Genomic DNA, 20323 nt, shown 5'->3' with positions numbered 1-20323 from the left:
CACTCTGTGTCCTCCACTTTAAAACATCACACGAGCCGGAGAGGATATTTAAAGTGACCTCATCAGGACGGAATACTATATATAAGTAATATATAATACAAGTCTTAAAGGGCCTTTAATAAGCAATCAGTCCGGCCGACACAGGTCACACTTTATGCAGACGACTCATTATTGTATATCTCCAATTCTGACGACCACAGTGGTTTAAATATAGAAATCAGCTGCTGCGTAACGAGACATGGCACCTCTCCCCGAGCTACAACAACTTTATTGAGTTTAGGGCAGAAAAACAAAAAGCACTGGATACATCTACTGAAGCTGAAACGTGGGATCGAAGCCGGAGGAAAGACACCAGCCAATGGAACAAAGGTCGGGAAGCAGACTCGTCCGATTGTCAACACGTCAACACGTTATAGTCAACACGTCAACACGTTGTTATCAACACGTTATAGTCAACACGTCAACACGCTGTTGTCAACACGTTAGTCAACACGTCAACACGTTATAGTCAACACGTTATAGTCAACACGTTGTTGTCAACACGTTATAGTCAACACGTTGTTGTCAACACGTTATAGTCAACACGTTGTTGTCAACACGTTATAGTCAACACGTTGTTGTCAACACGTTATAGTCAACACGTTATAGTCAACACGTTATAGTCAACACGTTGTTGTCAACACGTTGTTGTCAACACGTTGTTGTCAACACGTTATAGTCAACACGTTATAGTCAACACGTTATAGTCAACACGTTGTTGTCAACACGTTGTTGTCAACACGTTATAGTCAACACGTTGTTGTCAACACGTTATAGTCAACACGTTATAGTCAACACGTTATAGTCAACACGTTGTTGTCAACACGTTGTTGTCAACACGTTGTTGTCAACACGTTATAGTCAACACGTCAACACGTTGTTGTCAACACGTTGTTGTCAACACGTTATAGTCAACACGTCAACACGTGTGATCCGTTTCAGACGTGAGAAACGTCTGGAAACACGTTTTCATTATGTTTGTTTCTGTCACGACATCAATTCATTAAACATGTTTCCATTCGACTGTTCAGCAAGAAAGAAAAAGAAGAAGAAGAAGAAGAGGTTTTCTTTAGCCCCGCCTCCAAGCTTCTATTTCTCATAACAGAGAAAATTAAATAACTCTACAACAACTTTTAGGACCTAATCGTTTAAATAAGGGCTATTTAAGTGTTCACACCTTTTTTGCACACGTCTCTTTCTCAATGTAAGTCAATGGCGAGACGGACCAGGAAGTTGTAATTACACCGTTTGGCCACCGCGTCACATCTGATTTATCGGAGAGAACATTTTTGTTTTAATAGTTCTTTCATGTCGACTAATATTGAACGTGTTTCGTGTTTGTCTGGAGACGATGACAATATAAATAAATATTAATATAACTATCCAAGAAGACGCCGTCGCGTGATGTCATCACAGCTGGAACGATTGAGTCAATTAATAGTTTTTAAAAAGCCCAAACGACGAGTCGATGGATTGGAACCAAGAACAATAATCAGAGATGATTCCGGTCGTGTTTCAGACCGGAGCCAAAAGGACTCGATGAGGGTATTTCTGGCTAAATATGATATCTTGAATAATCTTTGGCATGCACGTGTATTAAAGCTCGACTCAACGAAATCACAACACTAAATACCGGAGCACGGTACGGCGCCCGGTCTACGGTCACATAGAAAAACATAACTTCAGGGAGAAAATATGGACCCCCGTCAGGACCCATGAATATGTAAACAGGAAATAAGAAATGTAAAAATACCAGAATCGTACAGGAAGTGCAGCTCTGAGCACGTCTGAAGGGAGAATATAGATTCATATTTCCCCAGAATGGAGACGTAATGCTTCAGGGTCCAGGTTTGGTGGATCCAAAGTGGGCCTGGGTCTGGTCTTTGGCTCCAGAACCCCCTCAGAAACCTTCACATGAGCAGTCCCTCTGCTCCTCTGTCCTCGACCAGAAAACAAAACAAAAGGTCCTCTTTGTGTTCATGGCGTTCATATTTCCATCGTTTCAGCAGGAATTCACAACACGACACGAACACGAGGCGTCGAGAAGAAGACGCTCTCACACACCAGTTCCCCTGGTTCTGGACGATCTGGGAGCACCGGTCCAGTCTGGGGAGGCGGGGCGGTCTAGAGCAGCGAGCTGGTGGGGCTGCCGGCCGCCGGGGGGCCGTGGCCCTGCAGGACCAGGCTGTGGCTGTGGGACGGGCTCGGGCGCATCGGCAGCAGGTCGTAGTGGCTCGGGATGTGGCTGTTCCTGGGCAGGTCGTACGGGTTCTGAGGGTACCCGGGGCCCTGCAGGCAGCCGGGGCCCTGCAGGCAGCCGGGGCCCTGCAGGCACCCGGGGCCCTGCAGGCAGCCGGGGCCCTGCAGGCACCCGGGGCCCTGCAGGCAGCCGGGGCCCTGCAGGCACCCGGGGCCCTGCAGGCACCCGGGGCCCTGCAGGCAGCCGGGGCCCAGCAGGATGCTGACGGTCGGTTCTGGGGACACGGAGGACGAAGTCAGTCAAGTTTATGTTATTGTATTAACTGTTATTGTGTTATGGAGCACTGCATCAAAATCATCGTTTTTTAACACCAGAGTAAGGATTAAATTCATGCTGTAGATTTTAAATGTTAAAAAACAATTAATTCTACTTACGGTCTGTTTACTCATATTTTAGAACGTACATATTACACGTATATTTACATATTTCCCTCAAAGAAAGAAGCAGAGCTGAAGTTTAAGAGTAGAATCTGGGGAGACGCAGACGTACCCATGTCGTAGACGTTCTTGGTGGCGTTGGCGTTGGTGGCGTTGGCGTTGGTGGCGTTGGTGGCGTTGGCGGCCACGATGGCGGCGGAGCAGCAGCGGGTCATGTGATCGCGGTGAGCCGGAGACTTCATCTCCACGTAGCTGCTCTCGGAGTGTTTGGCGGCGCCGTGCGCGTCGTTGATGGTGGCGTACGGGTTCTCACTGTTCAGGGAGCAGGTGCTGGACAGCGAGCCCTTCATGAAGTCTGGAAGGCAGAACGTCACACGGCCATCACGAGACACTCCGGATGCATTATTAATTCATTTGTTCTGATGAATCATATCAGAACCCTTTGCTGCAGAACGATTCACTTTAATAACACAAATGACTCATATCTGTAGTTTCTGCTTTTAGAGGAGGAAGTTATTCTACATTCATTCTGAAACATTTTCCCTAAAAGAAGTTTTTAATCACACAAACAGGAGGAAACGGAGAGTTATTGCATCGCAAGGACAACAACAACAACAACAACAACAACAACAACGCCAAGTGAGTCATAGGAGTGAAGCAGAGGAGGAGTGAACACACAGAGGAGTCGGATTCGTCCTGCAGAGACACAAACACACACATGTTGGTCACACGTCAACAAGATAAACAACAAGTGTTGCATTCAAGGACACGGGACATTCGGGGTTTTCATGCCGCGTCTCTTCTCTTTTAATAAAGATTGCTACATTTCCCAGAATCCCTTTGGACAACCCTCCGTGTGTTCATGCTACTGCACATGTAGACGTGTAGATGTGTTCAGGTGTAATCTGATAAACACCAGCTACATGTATGATGTTACAGTGTTAGCATACGTTAGTGTGAACGTCAGCCCCTTGTGGCCGAAGTGGACATTACAACAACAGAATAAAAAAGAGCTTCGTTGTTATACAAATGTTTTCATTATTTTCCTCATAAGGCTTCTGCAGATTTAACAAAGAACTAAAACTGTTTAAAAAAATAATAGTTATTCTTTATTGTAACACTTTACATTTAATCTACTTTAAAGAACAATGAGTCTGGTACCAGATATTATCACAATAACAACATTGTGACCCACATGTCTGAGTCATATTCTGATAGTATAAATAATATATTTAATCTAACGCTACAATAATCAATACATCCATTTATGAACCTTTAAATCTAGAAGAACTGCTTATTATCTATTATTATTATTATTATTATCTTCTCTCATATAAATTCCTGTCAAACATGAGGGAGGGGCTGTTGGAGCGAGAGGATTGTCCGAGGGGTCGGAGGTCACGCGGGGTGGCGGTCATGTGGGGTCAGAGGTCACACAGGATCGGAGGTCACGCGGGGTCAGAGGTCACACAGGGTCAGAGGTCACACAGCGTCAGAGGTCACACAGGATCGGAGGTCACGCGGGGTCAGAGGTCACACAGGGTCAGCGGTCACACAGGGTCAGAGGTCACGCGGGGTCAGAGGTCACGCGGGGTCAGAGGTCACACAGGGTCAGAGGTCACACAGCGTCAGAGGTCACACAGGATCGGAGGTCACGCGGGGTCAGAGGTCACACAGGGTCAGAGGTCACACAGGGTCAGCGGTCACACAGGGTCAGAGGTCACGCGGGGTCAGCCTGCCCCCTCACCGTACCTCTGAAGCGCGGCTCCACGTTGTAGCTGAAGCGCCGGTCGATGCAGTAAACGCCTGCACAGAAACCAGAGGGCAGGAAGCGTCACGGCTTGAGGGGAAGTCCCGCCCCTTCCTGTCCCGCCCCTTCCTGTCCCACCCCTTCTTGCCACACCCCTTCCTGTCCTGTCCCGCCCCTTCCTGTCCCGTCCCTTCCTGTCCCGCCCCTTCCTGTCCCGTCCCTTCCTGTTTACCCCCATAGGAACTCATTTTGATCATTTAAGTCTGAATTATAATAAAAAGATGTGATTATAAAAAACATTTCTCTCTTCTTTGGAATTATTTATTTACATATAAATTTGACCTTTTTTGTGCCATTGTTGCTCTGATTATGGGACGATGTTTCAAAGTCTGTCCTCAATGTTTATTACAAAGATTCTAATTATTACAGTGAATTGGCCGTATGTCATATTTATTTATTGATTATTTCTATTCTGTAAACATAAGTGTATGTTTGAACTGTGGATAAAATAAACTATAAAATAACTAGAATAACAAATAATAATTAAGAATAAAATTGTCCGTAATAGTTATTCATTTTAGTTTTCCATTTAAATTGTTTGTATTTATTTTTTTGTTTCTTATTGAAAATTTGTGATTTTGTGCAATTTGTTCAATAAACACAACAAAAAAAGATTTCACACTAATAAATGACGTTTCTCTCTGACGAGATGTTCTCACAACAACAACAACAGGTCTTGTTTGTTGTTTTGTTTGTTCTTCCTCTTCTCCGTGAGATAGCGTGACGTTTGGTTTCAGCTTCACACCAAAATAAATGATATATAATAAACGATAAATAATAAACGATACAACTAATAACTGAGACTCTTGACGTGTAAAATGATTTTTTAAGTTAAATTGACAAACATCATCTTTGTGACTATAAAACTTTAATAATTATCTTCACGGCCAAACTTGACTTTACTAAATGAAACTTTTAAAAACAGTTTTGAGGGTAAAGTTTCATGAAATAAATAAGATAATAATAATATATTGGTGTTATTGGACTGACCGCTGAGGTTGCAGTAGGCGCCCCACTCCGGAGCGCTGTTCCTGTGGCGCTCCTTCTTCTTCTTCACCTTCGTCACACGGAGGAAGAAGCTGTTAGAAACGTCGAGATCGACTCGCTTTCACAGCCTCGAGTGGCCGTTTGAGGAACTGCAGCTTCTTCGGCACTTCAACGCTGAATCGTTTTTTTGTTGCCGTGTTCACACCGAGTGGATCACATGCATTATTTTTTATTATTCTAATCTATTTCTTTAATATAGTGTGTTTTTTATATTTTATATTGCATTGCTTAGGTAAATATAAAAGATAATGTTCCCTTGGGGGTTTAATAAAGAAACTATGGGCCTTGAAGTCCCTTAAACGCACCTTGGCGACGCCCCTCTTGTCCGGCTTGGCGTAGTGGGCGGCGTAGCTGCAGGGCCCGAGGGTTCGATAGCTGGGGTTGGAGAAGCAGCGGCCGACGGAGCCGCTGCTGGGAGACGACTCTGGAGAGGAGAGCAGGCCTGTGCACTGCAGCCCTGCTGTCACCACAACGTCACAACAACGTCACCACAACGTCACAACAACGTCACCACAACGTCACAACAACGTCACAACGTCACCACAACGTCACAACAACGTCACAACAACGTCACAACAACGTCACAACGTCACCACAACGTCACAACAACGTCACAACAACGTCACAACAACGTCACAACGTCACCACAACGTCACCACAACGTCACAACAACGTCACCACAACGTCACAACAACGTCACCACAACGTCACAACAACGTCACAACAACGTCACAACAACGTCACAACGTCACCACAACGTCACAACAACGTCACAACAACGTCACAACGTCACCACAACGTCACAACAACATCACCACAACGTCACCACAACGTCACAACAACGTCACAACAACATCACCACAACGTCACAACAACGTCACAACATCACCACAACGTCACAACAACGTCACAACGTCACAACAACGTCACCACAACGTCACAACAACGTCACCTCAACGTCACAACGTCACCACAACGTCACAACAACATCACCACAACGTCACAACAACGTCACAACAACGTCACAACAACATCACCACAACGTCACAACAACATCACCACAACATCACAACGTCACCACAACATCACAACGTCACCACAACGTCACAACAACGTCACAACGTCACCACAACGTCACAACAACATCACCACAACGTCACAACAACGTCACCACAATGTCACAACAACATCACCACAACGTCACAACAACGTCACAACGTCACCACAACGTCACAACAACATCACCACAACGTCACAACAACGTCACAACATCACCACAACGTCACAACAACATCACCACAACGTCACAACAACGTCACAACAATGTCACAACAACGTCACCACAAGTCACAACGTCACCACAACGTCACAACAACGTCACAACAACGTCACAAGGTCACCACAACGTCACAACAACGTCACCACAACGTCACAACAACATCACCACAACGTCACCACGTCACAACAACGTCACAACAACATCACCACAACGTCACAACAACGTCACAACGTCACAACAATGTCACCACAACGTCACCACAACGTCACAACAACGTCACAACGTCACCACAACGTCACAACGTCACCACAACGTCACAACAACGTCACCACAACGTCACCACAAGTCACAACGTCACCACAACGTCACAACAACGTCACAACGTCACCACAACGTCACAACAACATCACCACAACGTCACCACAACGCCACAACAACGTCACAACAACATCACCACAACGTCACAACAATGTCACAACGTCACAACAATGTCACCACAACGTCACAACAACGTCACAACGTCACCACAACGTCACAACAACGTCACCACAACGTCACAACAACGTCACAACGTCACCACAACGTCACAACGTCACCACAACGTCACCACAACGTCACAACAACGTCACAACAATGTCACAACAACGTCACCACAACGTCACCACAACGTCAAAACGTCACCACAACGTCACAACAACGTCACCACAACGTCACAACAACGTCACAACAACGTCACAACAATGTCACAACAACGTCACCACAACGTCACAACAATGTCACAACAACGTCACAACGTCACAACAACGTCACACAATGTCACAACGTCACAACGTCACACAACGTCACAACAACGTCACACAACGTCACCACAACGTCACAACAACGTCACACGTCACCACAACATCACAACGTCACACAATGTCACAACAACGTCACCACAACGTCACAACAACGTCACAACAGCGTCACACAACGTCACTACAACGTCACACAACGTCACAACAACGTCACACGTCACAACAACGTCACAACAACGTCACACAACGTCACTACAACGTCACACAACGTCACTACAACGTCACACAACATCACAACAACGTCACAACAACGTCACAACAACGTCACAACGTCACACGTCACAACAACGTCACACGTCACACAACGTCACACAACGTCACCACAACATCACAACAACGTCACATGTTCTTATGCATCCTCCCTCCATCACATGTTCTTATGCTTCCTCCCTCCATCACATGTTCTTATGCTTCCTCCCTCCATCACATGTTCTTATGCTTCCTCCCTCCATCACATGTTCTTATGCTTCCTCCCTCCATCACATGTTCTTATGCTTCCTCCCTCCATCACATGTTCTTATGCATCCTCATCTCCACAACATCAACACATACCTACAGGAGGTATCTAAGCATTGAGAGTTGAAGAAGAGGAACTCCAGTCTTTACCTGCGTTACCCGTTCATGCTCAGAGAAGCTAAAGAGCTACACAGATTCATCGATGTCTTCTGCTGCTTGTCTCTGTTTGATATCATTGTAACTAATATTTGTATCCTGTTGGTAGACAAAGAGAAAACAAAACCTTTTCCCCACATTTTATAGACTAAAACAATGAATACAGAAGAAGTTCTGGCCGTGGTTCAGGTGGTCCAGTCGGCACCTGGAGGGAGAAGCAGAGCCCCCCGGAGGTTCTGACGTGTTACCTGAGAGCGAGTAGTCGGTGGAGTTGATGTGCAGGGCCGGCGTGTAGGTGACGCTCGGCACGTGGTGGCCTTTCTCTCTCTGCCGGTAGCGGAACCAGACCGCCAGGCCGAGCATGGCCGTGATGAGCAGCAGCAGGAAGACGATGCCCAGGACGGCGCCGGCCGACTGGCGCTCGGAGGCCAGGGCCGGGCTGATCTTGGTGTAGGGGTTCAGTTCCTCCATCATCAGAGCCGCTGAGGGGACCAGGGAGCAGGTGAACACCTGAACACCTGAACACCTGAACTCTGTAACCTACAGGCAGTGAGTGCAGCTGCCACCAATCCTCAAATGAGAGCTACTGTAAAGTAGTGTTGGTTCTGGAGCCCCCTGTGGACGAATGTGGTAGTGTCTCAAAGCACCAGGGTCCCTTTAGAAAACCTTACACATTACGTTATTAAGATTTAAAAAAATGGGAAACTGTTACACAAAAAAAAGTGTAATCAGATTACCAATACATTTAGTAAAAATAAGGATTACTGGCAGGATTACAGTTTTAAAATGCCCTCAAATTAAAACCATACGCTGACATTATTCTCACATTCTTTGTGTTTGTTTTTTTTCCATTTTGGGCAAATTAACTCCAAATAAAAGTGTAGGAAGCTGGAGAGTGATTTATACACTATATTAATAACAACATGTGTATTATTAATATGCATATTGATATACAGCTTGGTACAGACTTCTGTACTCCGGTGGTCTTTTTAAAGAGTGACATAATGTCCGTCCGTGTCACCTGGCAGCATCGAACCCCCGGCCCCCCGCTCTCACCCTGGTCACAGCGGATGCCCTTGAAGCCGGCGCTGCAGTAGCAGGTGCCCGTCACGTAGTCGCAGGTGGCGTTGTTCATGCACTCACACAGCTGCTGGCAGCCGTAACCGAACGACCCCGCTGGGCACTCTGTAGAAAGAAGGTCAAAGGTCATCTGATTATTAAAGGGACATCCGTGGCTCAGAATGTCTTTATGAACATTTTGACACGGAGATAACGTGTTTGTAGTTCTGTTTTGCTGCTGAGAGAACAATAACTCCAATGTCTCAAGACGAAATACACTTCATATATATAATAAGTACAAAAGTAACTAAGTAAGTAAACAAGTAAGTAAAGACATACGTAAGTAATTAACTAAGTAAGTAAGTGAGTAAGTAAAAAAGTAAATAAGTAAGTAAGTTTGTATGTAAGTAAGTGAGTAAGTAAGTACATAAGTAAGTAAGTAAATACGTAAATAAGTAAGTTTGTATGCAAGTAAATAATTAAGTAAATAAATAAGTAAATAAGTAAGTAAGTAAATAAGTAACTAATTAAATAAGTAATTAATTAATTAAATAAGTAAGTAAATAATTAAGTAAGTAAGTGTGTATGTAAGTAAATAAGTATGTTTGGATGTAAGTAAATAAGTAAGTTTGTATGTAAGTAAATAATTAAGTAAATAAGTAAGTTTGTATTTAAATAAATAAGTAAGTACGTAAATAAGTAAATAAACAAGTATGTAAGTAAATAAGTAAGTATGTAAATAAGTAAGTAAGTAAATAAGTAAGTTTGTTTGTAAGTAAATAAGTAAATAAGTAAGTAAATAAGTAAATAAGTAAGTTTGTATGTAAGTAAGTAAATAAGTAAGTTTGTATGTAAGTAAGTAAGTAAATAAGTAAGTTTGTATGTAAGTAAATAAGTAAGTAAATAAGTAAGTTTGTATGCAAGTAAATAATTAAGTAAATAAATAAGTAAATAAGTAAGTAAGTAAATAAGTAACTAATTAAATAAGTAATTAATTAATTAAATAAGTAAGTAAATAATTAAGTAAGTAAGTGTGTATGTAAGTAAATAAGTACGTTTGTATGTAAGTAAATAAGTAAGTTTGTATGTAAGTAAATAATTAAGTAAATAAGTAAGTTTGTATTTAAATAAATAAGTAAGTAAATAAGTAAGTACGTAAATAAGTAAATAAATAAGTATGTAAGTAAATAAGTAAGTATGTAAATAAGTAAGTAAGTAAATAAGTAAGTTTGTTTGTAAGTAAATAAGTAAATAAGTAAGTAAATAAGTAAGTTTGTATGTAAGTAAGTAAGTAAATAAGTAAGTTTGTTTGTAAGTAAATAAGTAAATAAATAAGTAAATAGGTAAGTTTGTATGTAAGTAAATAAGTAACTAATTAAATAAGTAAATAAGTAAGTTTGTATGTAAGTAAATAAGTATGTAAGTAAATAAGTAAGTTTGTATGTAAGTAAATAAGTAAGTTTGTTTGTAAGTAAATATGTAAGTTTGTATGTAAGTAACCAAGTAAGTAAATAAATAAGTAAGTAAATATGTAAGTTTGTATGTAAGTAACCAAGTAAGTAAATAAATAAGTAAGTAAATAAGTAAGTAAATAAGTAACTTTGTATGTAAGTAAATAAGTAAGTAAAAATAAGTAAATAAGTAAGTAAGTAAATAAGTAAGTTTGTATGTAAGTAAATAAGTAAGTAAATAAATAAGTAAGTTTGTAGGTAAGTAAATAAGTAAATGAGTAAGTTTGTATTTAAGTAAATAAGAAAGTAAAAATAAGTAAATAAGTAAATAAGTAAATAAGTAAATAAGTAAGTAAGTAAATAAGTAAATAAGTAGGTTTGTATGTAAGTAAATAAGTAAGTAAATAAGTAAATAAGTAAGTTGTATGTAAGTAAACAAGTAAGTAAATAAGTAAATAAGTAAGTGAGTAAGTAATTAAATAAGTAAATAAGTAGGTTTGTATGTAAGTAAATAAGTAAGTAAGTAAGTAAGTAATTAAATAAGTAAATAAGTAGGTTTGTATGTAAGTAATAAGTAAATAAGTAAGTAAGTAATTAAATAAGTAAATAAGTAGGTTTGTATGTAAGTAAATAAGTAAGTAAATAAGTAAATAAGTAAGTTGTATGTAAGTAAACAAGTAAGTAAATAAGTAAGTAAGTAGGTTTGCATGTAAGTAAATAAGTAAGTTTGTATGTAAGTAAATAAGTAAGTAAATAAGTAAGTTGTATGTAAGTAAACAAGTAAGTAAATAAGTAAGTAAGTAAATAAGTAACTTTGTATGTAAGTAAATAAGTAAGTACAAATAAGTAAATAAGTAAGTAAGTAAATAAGTAAGTTTGTATTTAAGTAAATAAGTAAGTAAATAAATAAGTAAGTTTGTAGGTAAGTAAATAAGTAAATAAGTAAATGAGTAAGTTTGTATTTAAGTAAATAAGAAAGTAAAAATAAGTAAATAAGTAAATAAGTAAGTAAGTAAGTAAGTAAGTAATTAAATAAGTAAATAAGTAGGTTTGTATGTAAGTAAATAAGTAAATAAGTAAGTAAGTAAGTAATTAAATAAGTAAATAAGTAGGTTTGTATGTAAGTAATAAGTAAATAAGTAAGTAAGTAAGTAATTAAATAAGTAAATAAGTAGGTTTGTATGTAAGTAAATAAGTAAGTTTGTATGTAAGTAAATAAGTAAGTAAATAAGTAAATAAGTAAGTTGTATGTAAGTAAACAAGTAAGTAAATAAGTAAATAAGTAGGTTTGCATGTAAGTAAATAAGTAAGTTTGTATGGTATGTAAGTAAATAAGTAAGTAAATAAGTAAATAAGTAAGTAAGTAATTAAATAAGTAAATAAACATCATAGTATCCCTATACCTCTACTATGCTTCCTTCTGCTGCTATGAAGCCTAAATTCCCTGAGTGGGGTCTGTAATATTTATATCTCGAAACACACATGATGAACATAAACCGATGTATTTATTCTATTAAAAGGTACTTTGACCTAAAGTACGATCATTTTGAATATCGAGGATAGTTGTGACACTCACTGAGCTCACAGCTGAGCCCGATGAAGCCCGTTCTGCAGGAGCACAGCCCGCCCATGTGGTCGCAGTCCGCCCCGTTCTGACAGCGGCACACTTCAGCACAGCGGTCGCCATAGAAACCAGAAGGGCATCCTGCAGAGCAACGCACACACACCACAAAGAGGCTTTCACACGTCCACCACGGTCACATGACTTCATGTCTACAGAGGAACTCCATCACGGTCACATGACTTCATGTCTATAGAGGAACTCCACCACGGTCACATGACTTCATGTCTATAGAGGAACTCCACCACGGTCACATGACTTCATGTCTATAGAGGAACTCCACCACGGTCACATGACTTCATGTCTATAGAGGAACTCCATCACGGTCACATGACTTCATGTCTATAGAGGAACTCCATCACGGTCACATGACTTCATGTCTACAGAGGAACTCCACCACGGTCACATGACTTCATGTCTATAGAGGAACTCCATCACGGTCACATGACTTCATGTTAGTCTATAGAGGAACTCCATCACGGTCACATGACTTCATGTCTATAGAGGAACTCCATCACGGTCACATGACTTCATGTTAGTCTATAGAGGAACTCCACCACGGTCACATGACTTCATGTCTACAGAGGAACTCCATCACGGTCACATGACTTCATGTCTATAGAGGAACTCCACCACGGTCACATGACTTCATGTTAGTCTATAGAGGAACTCCATCACGGTCACATGACTTCATGTCTATAGAGGAACTCCACCACGGTCACATGACTTCATGTCTATAGAGGAACTCCATCACGGTCACATGACTTCATGTCTACAGAGGAACTCCATCACGGTCACATGACTTCATGTCTATAGAGGAACTCCACCACGGTCACATGACTTCATGTCTATAGAGGAACTCCATCACGGTCACATGACCTCATGTCTATAGAGGAACTCCACCACGGTCACATGACTTCATGTCTATAGAGGAACTCCATCACGGTCACATGACTTCATGTCTATAGAGGAACTCCACCACGGTCACATGACTTCATGTCTATAGAGGAACTCCACCACGGTCACATGACTTCATGTCTATAGAGGAACTCCATCACGGTCACATGACTTCATGTCTATAGAGGAACTCCATCACGGTCACATGACTTCATGTCTATAGAGGAACTCCACCACGGTCACATGACTTCATGTCTATAGAGGAACTCCATCACGGTCACATGACTTCATGTTAGTCTATAGAGGAACTCCACCACGGTCACATGACTTCATGTCTATAGAGGAACTCCATCACGGTCACATGACTTCATGTCTATAGAGGTACTCCATCACGGTCACATGACTTCATGTCTATAGAGGAACTCCATCACGGTCACATGACTTCATGTCTATAGAGGAACTCCATCACGGTCACATGACTTCATGTCTATAGAGGAACTCCATCACGGTCACATGACTTCATGTCTATAGAGGAACTCCATCACGGTCACATGACTTCATGTTTATAGAGGAACTCCATCACGGTCACATGACTTCATGTTAGTCTATAGAGGAACTCCATCACGGTCACATGACTTCATGTTAGTCTATAGAGGAACTCCATCACGGTCACATGACTTCATGTCTAGACTCCTTAAGATTCACCAGAGGGGCGTTCATTGACCTGTTTAATATATCAGAGAACTAAACGTTAAAGTCTCTTCAGCTCGTGTTGAACACAGACCAACGAACTAGAAAACTGAACGATGATAAAGGAAGGAGGAAGGAATCTAAGGAAGGAAGGAATGTCTTCAAGGGTGCAGTGTTGTTATCTGCCACCAGATGGCAGAGCAAGAATGAGACATCCATTCAAAACAGGAGCCCTCTGAGAGCCAATTGATGGTGTGCTCTCACATCAGCCAGAGAGTACCACTGTTTCCCTTATTAGATATGTGTGTGTGTCTGTCTGTCTGTCTGTCTGTCTGTCTGTCTGTGTGTGTGTGTGTGTGTGTGTGTGTGTGTCTGTCCGCATGTGTGTGTGTGTGTGTCTGTCTGTGTGTGTGTGTGTGTGTGTGTGTGTGTGTGTGTGTGTGTGTGTGTGTGTGTGTGTGTGTATGTGTGTGTGTGTGTACTTACGCTGAGTGCAGAAGAGTCCCGTCCATCCAGAGCTGCAGTCGCATTCTCCGTCTGTGGCGCTGCACTGGGCTCCGTTGTGACAGTTACATGTGTGGATGCAGTCCGGACCCCAAGAGCCCTGAGGACACGCTGCCAAGACACACACACACACACACACACGCACACACACACCATCCTGAGGACCGGCTGTAGAGACAGGACGGTCTGTGCCTTCATTAGCTTCACAAGTGATGAGGTGATTGCAGCAGCAGCTCAATGCCAGATGGATAAATGCCTCTAGTTTATTTTTTTCTTCCGCTCCGAGTGGCCTCTGATTGGTTGATGATCGGCCCGAGTGGCCTCTGATTGGTTCATAATCGGCCCGAGTGGCCTCTGATTGGTTGATGATCGGCCCGAGTGGCCTCTGATTGGTTGATGATCGGCCCGAGTGGCCTCTGATTGGTTGATGATCGGCCCGAGTGGCCTCTGATTGGTTCATGATCGGCCCGAGTGGCCTGTGATTGGTCGATGAGTGCTGAGAGATGAGTGTGTGTCTTACGTTGGGAGCAGTTCCCTCCGATCCATCCCGGGAAGCACTGACAGGAGCCGTCGATGGGATTACACGTGCTGTTGTTAGTGCACGAGCACGGCTCTGCACACGCTCTACCAAACCGCCCACCTGGACACACTGGACACACACACACACAGACACACACACACACACAGACACACACACAGACACACACACACACACACAGACACACACACACAGACACATACACACACACAGACACACATACACACACACAGACACACACACACACACACAGACACACACACAGACACACACACACACAGACACACACACACACACACAGACACACACATACACGCACACACATATACACACAGACACATACACACACACACACACACACAGACACATACACACACACACACACAGACACACACATATACACATACACACAGATACACGCACACACACACAGACACACACAGATACACACTCACACACACACAGACATAAACACACACACACATATACATGCACACACACACATACACAAACACACACATACACACACACACACACATACACACACACACACAGACAGACACACACAAACACGCACACACACAGATTGGATCAGCACAAAAGAACAAAGGGAGTAAATATAACTTTTAAATTCCTGATCACACACATACTGATCATTGATGATCCATATTAACGAACATAGATCCCTTTGTTGTTTAGTCTACAAGGATCCAGAATTATATTATTTCAGTGAACCTCCTGGTTCTCCGTTAGCAGTGCTGCTAACGTTACTAGCTAATGTTACTAGCTAACGTTACTAGCTCTCCTCCTGTTGGTCTAAACACTAATTGGTTGTTTACTAAGTCACATGATCAGAGACCAGAGAAACATCACGATGTCCTGATCTCATGTTTTATATGAATATTGGAGGAGAACATGAAGCCTCGAGGAATGAACCCAGACCAGCTGGAAAGCTTCAAGGCTTCAGGAACAACGTGTGTCCCCCCCGAGGGTCAACGAACAGGTTTCCAGAGAGCAAGACGCCCGGAAACGTTGGAACGAACCAAAGACGAGTCGGGTTTATGCAGATGGAGACGCAGCGTTCTCATTATTTAGCCCAGACAGAAGGTATGCCCCCAACACATGAGGGAGGATGAAGTTATTGCTTCAGAGATCTACAAACAGCTGATTACCTATAAAGTGACTCGTATTTCCCCTCATGAGGATGAACAGGGTGGACATTTGTTAACCGGAGACGTGCTGGTGATGCATTCAGGTGCACAGCCGGACATTTCAGTGCAACGAATTCTGGTGTTTATATATATAGACAGATATAGACAGCGACGGCCCACTAACCAACCTGTTGCTAATTAAATTGAGCTACTAGCTGATATGGAGGCGTTCAAGGACTCTGTAGCGGTGGAGATTATTAGTGACGAGTAGTCGATCGCTAGCGCACATATGCACGTAGAAAGCAGATCGCCATCACCAGGTCATCATAACACGAACATTAAACAAAAATTATATAGATTAGTCATTATGACGACACCAGAGTAAAAGTACTACAGACACCACAGTGTAGAAATACTTACAAGTAAAATCAATCGATCAATCGAAAGCTTACTTGAAAAAAGTACATTAAAATATACTGACAATAAAAATATACAGACATTAAAATATACTTAAATAAATAAAACAAGCTATAGAGATTGTAACGTTTTGCTCCACGATATAAAATACGTCATTACAAACCTCCGTAGAAGCTTTTGTGCATCCTAAAAAAGACGGTCGCTAACAAACCACCGAGGGACGGTTACATAATTCTTAATTTTAATCAAAATAATTGATCAATTATGTTTTAATTGGCACTTTTCAAACCGTAATAACTGAGTTTAGAAGCCACATAAAAACCCCGCAACCGAGAGTTTTTAGAATTAAATAAAAAGGAAGATAATCTCATACAATAATAATAACTTGAGATAATAATTTTTTATTCAAGGAAAATGAAAGGTCTCTTTTCAAACGCGCCGCACTCAAGTGGCCTTCTCTTTAAATAAATATATTATTCCTGAATTTATCTTTTATTTGATTTACTTTTTTTCCCCTCAAGGTGCAATCATGAAACATCCCTACTCACATCACCAACACAGAAAAACAGAAGTTTGTTCATCATTTTAGGGAAATGCACATCGTTTCGCTTTAAATATTCAGATCTCTAAATGGAGTTACAGTGGTAAAATATCATATATTAATGTGCTCTGTTTTTTTTTGATTATTGCCAATTAACTCAAGAGAGAACAAGCCGCTCGTCTTCTGCGTGATATTTAGTAACGAGTTTGTCTTTAACTGTAATATGTGATTTTATTCAGTTAAAAGTGTTCATATACTGAACTATCTTAATTAACTATTACAGCCGTTTTAAAATTACATGAACGTGAGCTGCTGTTTCCTCCTTGTGTTAAAGTTTAGATACCATAACTTAATTATATATATATATATATATATATATATATATATATATATATATATATATATATATATATATATATATATGCACATGAGCTATGTAGATATTCATTATTTTTACACTACTCTTCTCCACTCATTTGCATTTCACTACCATTTTTTCACCTGTTGGACACAATGTACGGCCTTCATTAGCGGGTTCTCCCCGTTAGCCGGGTGTTGGACACAATGTGTGGCCTTCAATAGTGGGTTCTCCCTGTTAGCCGGGTGTTGGACACAATGTGTGGCCTTCAATAGTGGGTTCTCCCCGTTAGCCGGGTGTTGGACACAATGTGTGGCCTTCATTAGCGGGTTCTCCCCGTTAGCCGGGTGTTGGACACAATGTACGGCCTTCATTAGCGGGTTCTCCCTGTTAGCCGGGTGTTGGACACAATGTACGGCCTTCATTAGCGGGTTCTCCCCGTTAGCCGGGTGTTGGACACAATGTACGGCCTTCATTAGCGGGTTCTCCCCGTTAGCCGGGTGTTGGACACAATGTACGGCCTTCATTAGCGGGTTCTCCCCGTTAGCCGGGTGCTGGACACAATGTACGGCCTTCATTAGCGGGTTCTCCCCGTTAGCCGGGTGCTGGACACAATGTACGGCCTTCATTAGCGGTTCTCCCCGTTAGCCGGGCACAGTGTTCCCCTGCGCCAGTGAAAACCCAGAAGGGAATCTCTACAAAGAACCTTCTGATCTCTTTAATGAAGTCCCTCACTTACGTAACAGTGACCAACATGTGAGTAGAGTGTCTGTAGAGTTGGCATCAAAGGCTCTCTGCTCGTCTCTGATGACTTTGTGACGTCATCGGTTCGTATTGTTGCCTGGACCTTGTTTGATGTACGATAACGGTGACAATGTATCGACACGTTATATTACAGCGATACATTTGAGCTGGCTCTTGTGTTCTAGACGCTGCTCTCGTTAAACTTTTGGAAATAATCTTTCAATCTTTACATCAATCAATACATTTAAAGAAATTCGTAATCTTTGTCTGTAATCGTTCAATCATTTAATTTAGCCTCAATGTAATGATTGGACAGCCTACCTGTCTGTCTGTCTGTCTGTCTACTTACCTACCTACCTGCCTAGCTACCTGCTTGTCTACCTACCTGTCTACCTATCTACCTGTTTTAACTACCTACCTGTCTACTTGTCTACCTACCTACCTGCTTGTCTGTCTACCTACCTACCTACCTGCCAATATAACTGTCTTAACTACCTACCTGTCTACATATCTACTTACCTGAATGTGTCCCTACCAACCTGTCTACCTGCTGGTCTGTCTACCTGTCTACCTACCTACTTGTCTACCTCCCTATGCCTTGATTCAAAGCTGTGGCCTTCTTTAGAATGAACCTAAAATGTTCGCCCTGCAGCGCCTTCGTGAATTCATATAGATTACACCTTAATACGAATCAAGAAATTATTAATTAATTAAAGAAAGAAATGATTGATTAATTAAAAAAAGAAAGAAAGATGGCTTTGTGGGGCAATGAAATGAAAATTAAAACTAAAGAAAGTATAATTGATAGAGTTTCAGTCGCCGCAGGTACATCTGCAGAGCTTCATTGAAAGAACCTTTTTGTTGGTTGTTTCTATGTTAAGGTTTAATATTATTGTTATTATTATTATTATTAATATAATAATTATAATTGTTTTATTATGGATGACGTCGTTAGCTCGTTCTCAGGAAGGTTGCGTGACTCAAACCGCACGCCGGGCGGCCCGGTTACCTCGTGGGCAGCGAGTCCGTCTTCATGTTTAATGAGGATGAATATTTCAAACTCCTTAAAATTCAAGTCGTCAAACGGGCCTTTGGAGCGTTAGCACCTGTTCAACCGCAGAGGAAGACGAGCCGGAGAGGTCGGAGAAGTTTGGTAGAAGAAAAAGTTCAGAGGTCGTCTTTTTATCACCGCCTAAAAAACGCTTTAATATTATTTACCATTATTTTTCTTTTTTAATATATTTTGTAATTTTCTTATTATTCTATTCCATTTTTTTGTATATATTTTGCATTTTTCTTATTATTCTATTCTATTTTTTTGTATATATTTTGCATTTTTCTTATTCTATTCTATTTTTTGTATATATTTTGCATTTTTCTTATTATTCTATTCTATTTTTTTGTATATATTTTGCATTTTTCTTATTATTCTATTTTTTTGTATATATTTTGCTTTTTTTGTTGTTGTTGTTATTATTCTATTCTATTTTTTGTATATATTTTTGCATTTTTCTTATTATTCTATTCTATTTTTTTAAATATTTTGCATTTTTTGCTTACCTGTCTGTATGAATGCCTCTGTTGCTCAACATCTAACCACCTTAAGTCTCTCTGAAGACGCCAACAGCTTCACTGTAACTGCGTTTCTCATTTGGCTCCTTTACACACGAGCACCCCAGGGTGCTGCTCACTAGGAGCAGCACCCTACAGCTGGAGGCGCATCCTTTGAGAGTCACACGGCTTGTTGTGCCTCGTTTGTGTTAGTCCTCCAGGGTTTGTGTGTTTACTTGTTGTTCCTCCAGAGACGCTCGTTGTTGTTGTTTTGTCCTTGAGGCCGACACACAAACACAAACACAAACACAAAACACAAACACCAAACACAAACACAAACACCAAACACCAAACACAAACACAAACACAAACACAAACACAAACACAAACACAAACCACAAACACAAACACAAACACAAACACCAAACACAAACACAAACACCAAACACCAAACACAAACACAAACACAAACACAAACACAAACACAAACACAAACACAAACACAAAACACAAACACAAA

The 20323-nt window shown here is 41.2% G+C and overlaps 1 protein-coding gene across 1 annotated transcript in view; it reads right to left on the bottom strand.

The window, feature by feature from the left end:
- Positions 1-250: 250 nt before the first annotated feature.
- LOC117728814 (multiple epidermal growth factor-like domains protein 11) overlaps positions 251-20323 on the bottom strand; it is a 95425-nt gene continuing 75352 nt past the window's right edge. The window contains exons 15-25 of the mRNA XM_034529709.1: positions 15024-15152; positions 14486-14614; positions 12368-12496; positions 9338-9466; positions 8530-8763; positions 5839-5993; positions 5477-5537; positions 4429-4482; positions 2789-3031; positions 2483-2513; positions 251-2341 (exon numbers count right to left, since the gene is read on the bottom strand). Coding sequence (XP_034385600.1) covers positions 2164-2341; positions 2483-2513; positions 2789-3031; positions 4429-4482; positions 5477-5537; positions 5839-5993; positions 8530-8763; positions 9338-9466; positions 12368-12496; positions 14486-14614; positions 15024-15152 — 1472 coding nt within the window. The 3' untranslated portion in view covers positions 251-2163. The remainder of the gene's footprint in view (positions 2342-2482; positions 2514-2788; positions 3032-4428; positions 4483-5476; positions 5538-5838; positions 5994-8529; positions 8764-9337; positions 9467-12367; positions 12497-14485; positions 14615-15023; positions 15153-20323) is intronic.

This window comes from Cyclopterus lumpus, chromosome 3 (genome assembly GCF_009769545.1).
Source record: "Cyclopterus lumpus isolate fCycLum1 chromosome 3, fCycLum1.pri, whole genome shotgun sequence".
Taxonomy (NCBI): domain Eukaryota; kingdom Metazoa; phylum Chordata; class Actinopteri; order Perciformes; family Cyclopteridae; genus Cyclopterus; species Cyclopterus lumpus.
Note: the sequence above shows the minus strand (reverse complement) of the source record. Positions and strands in the feature narration are given on the sequence as shown.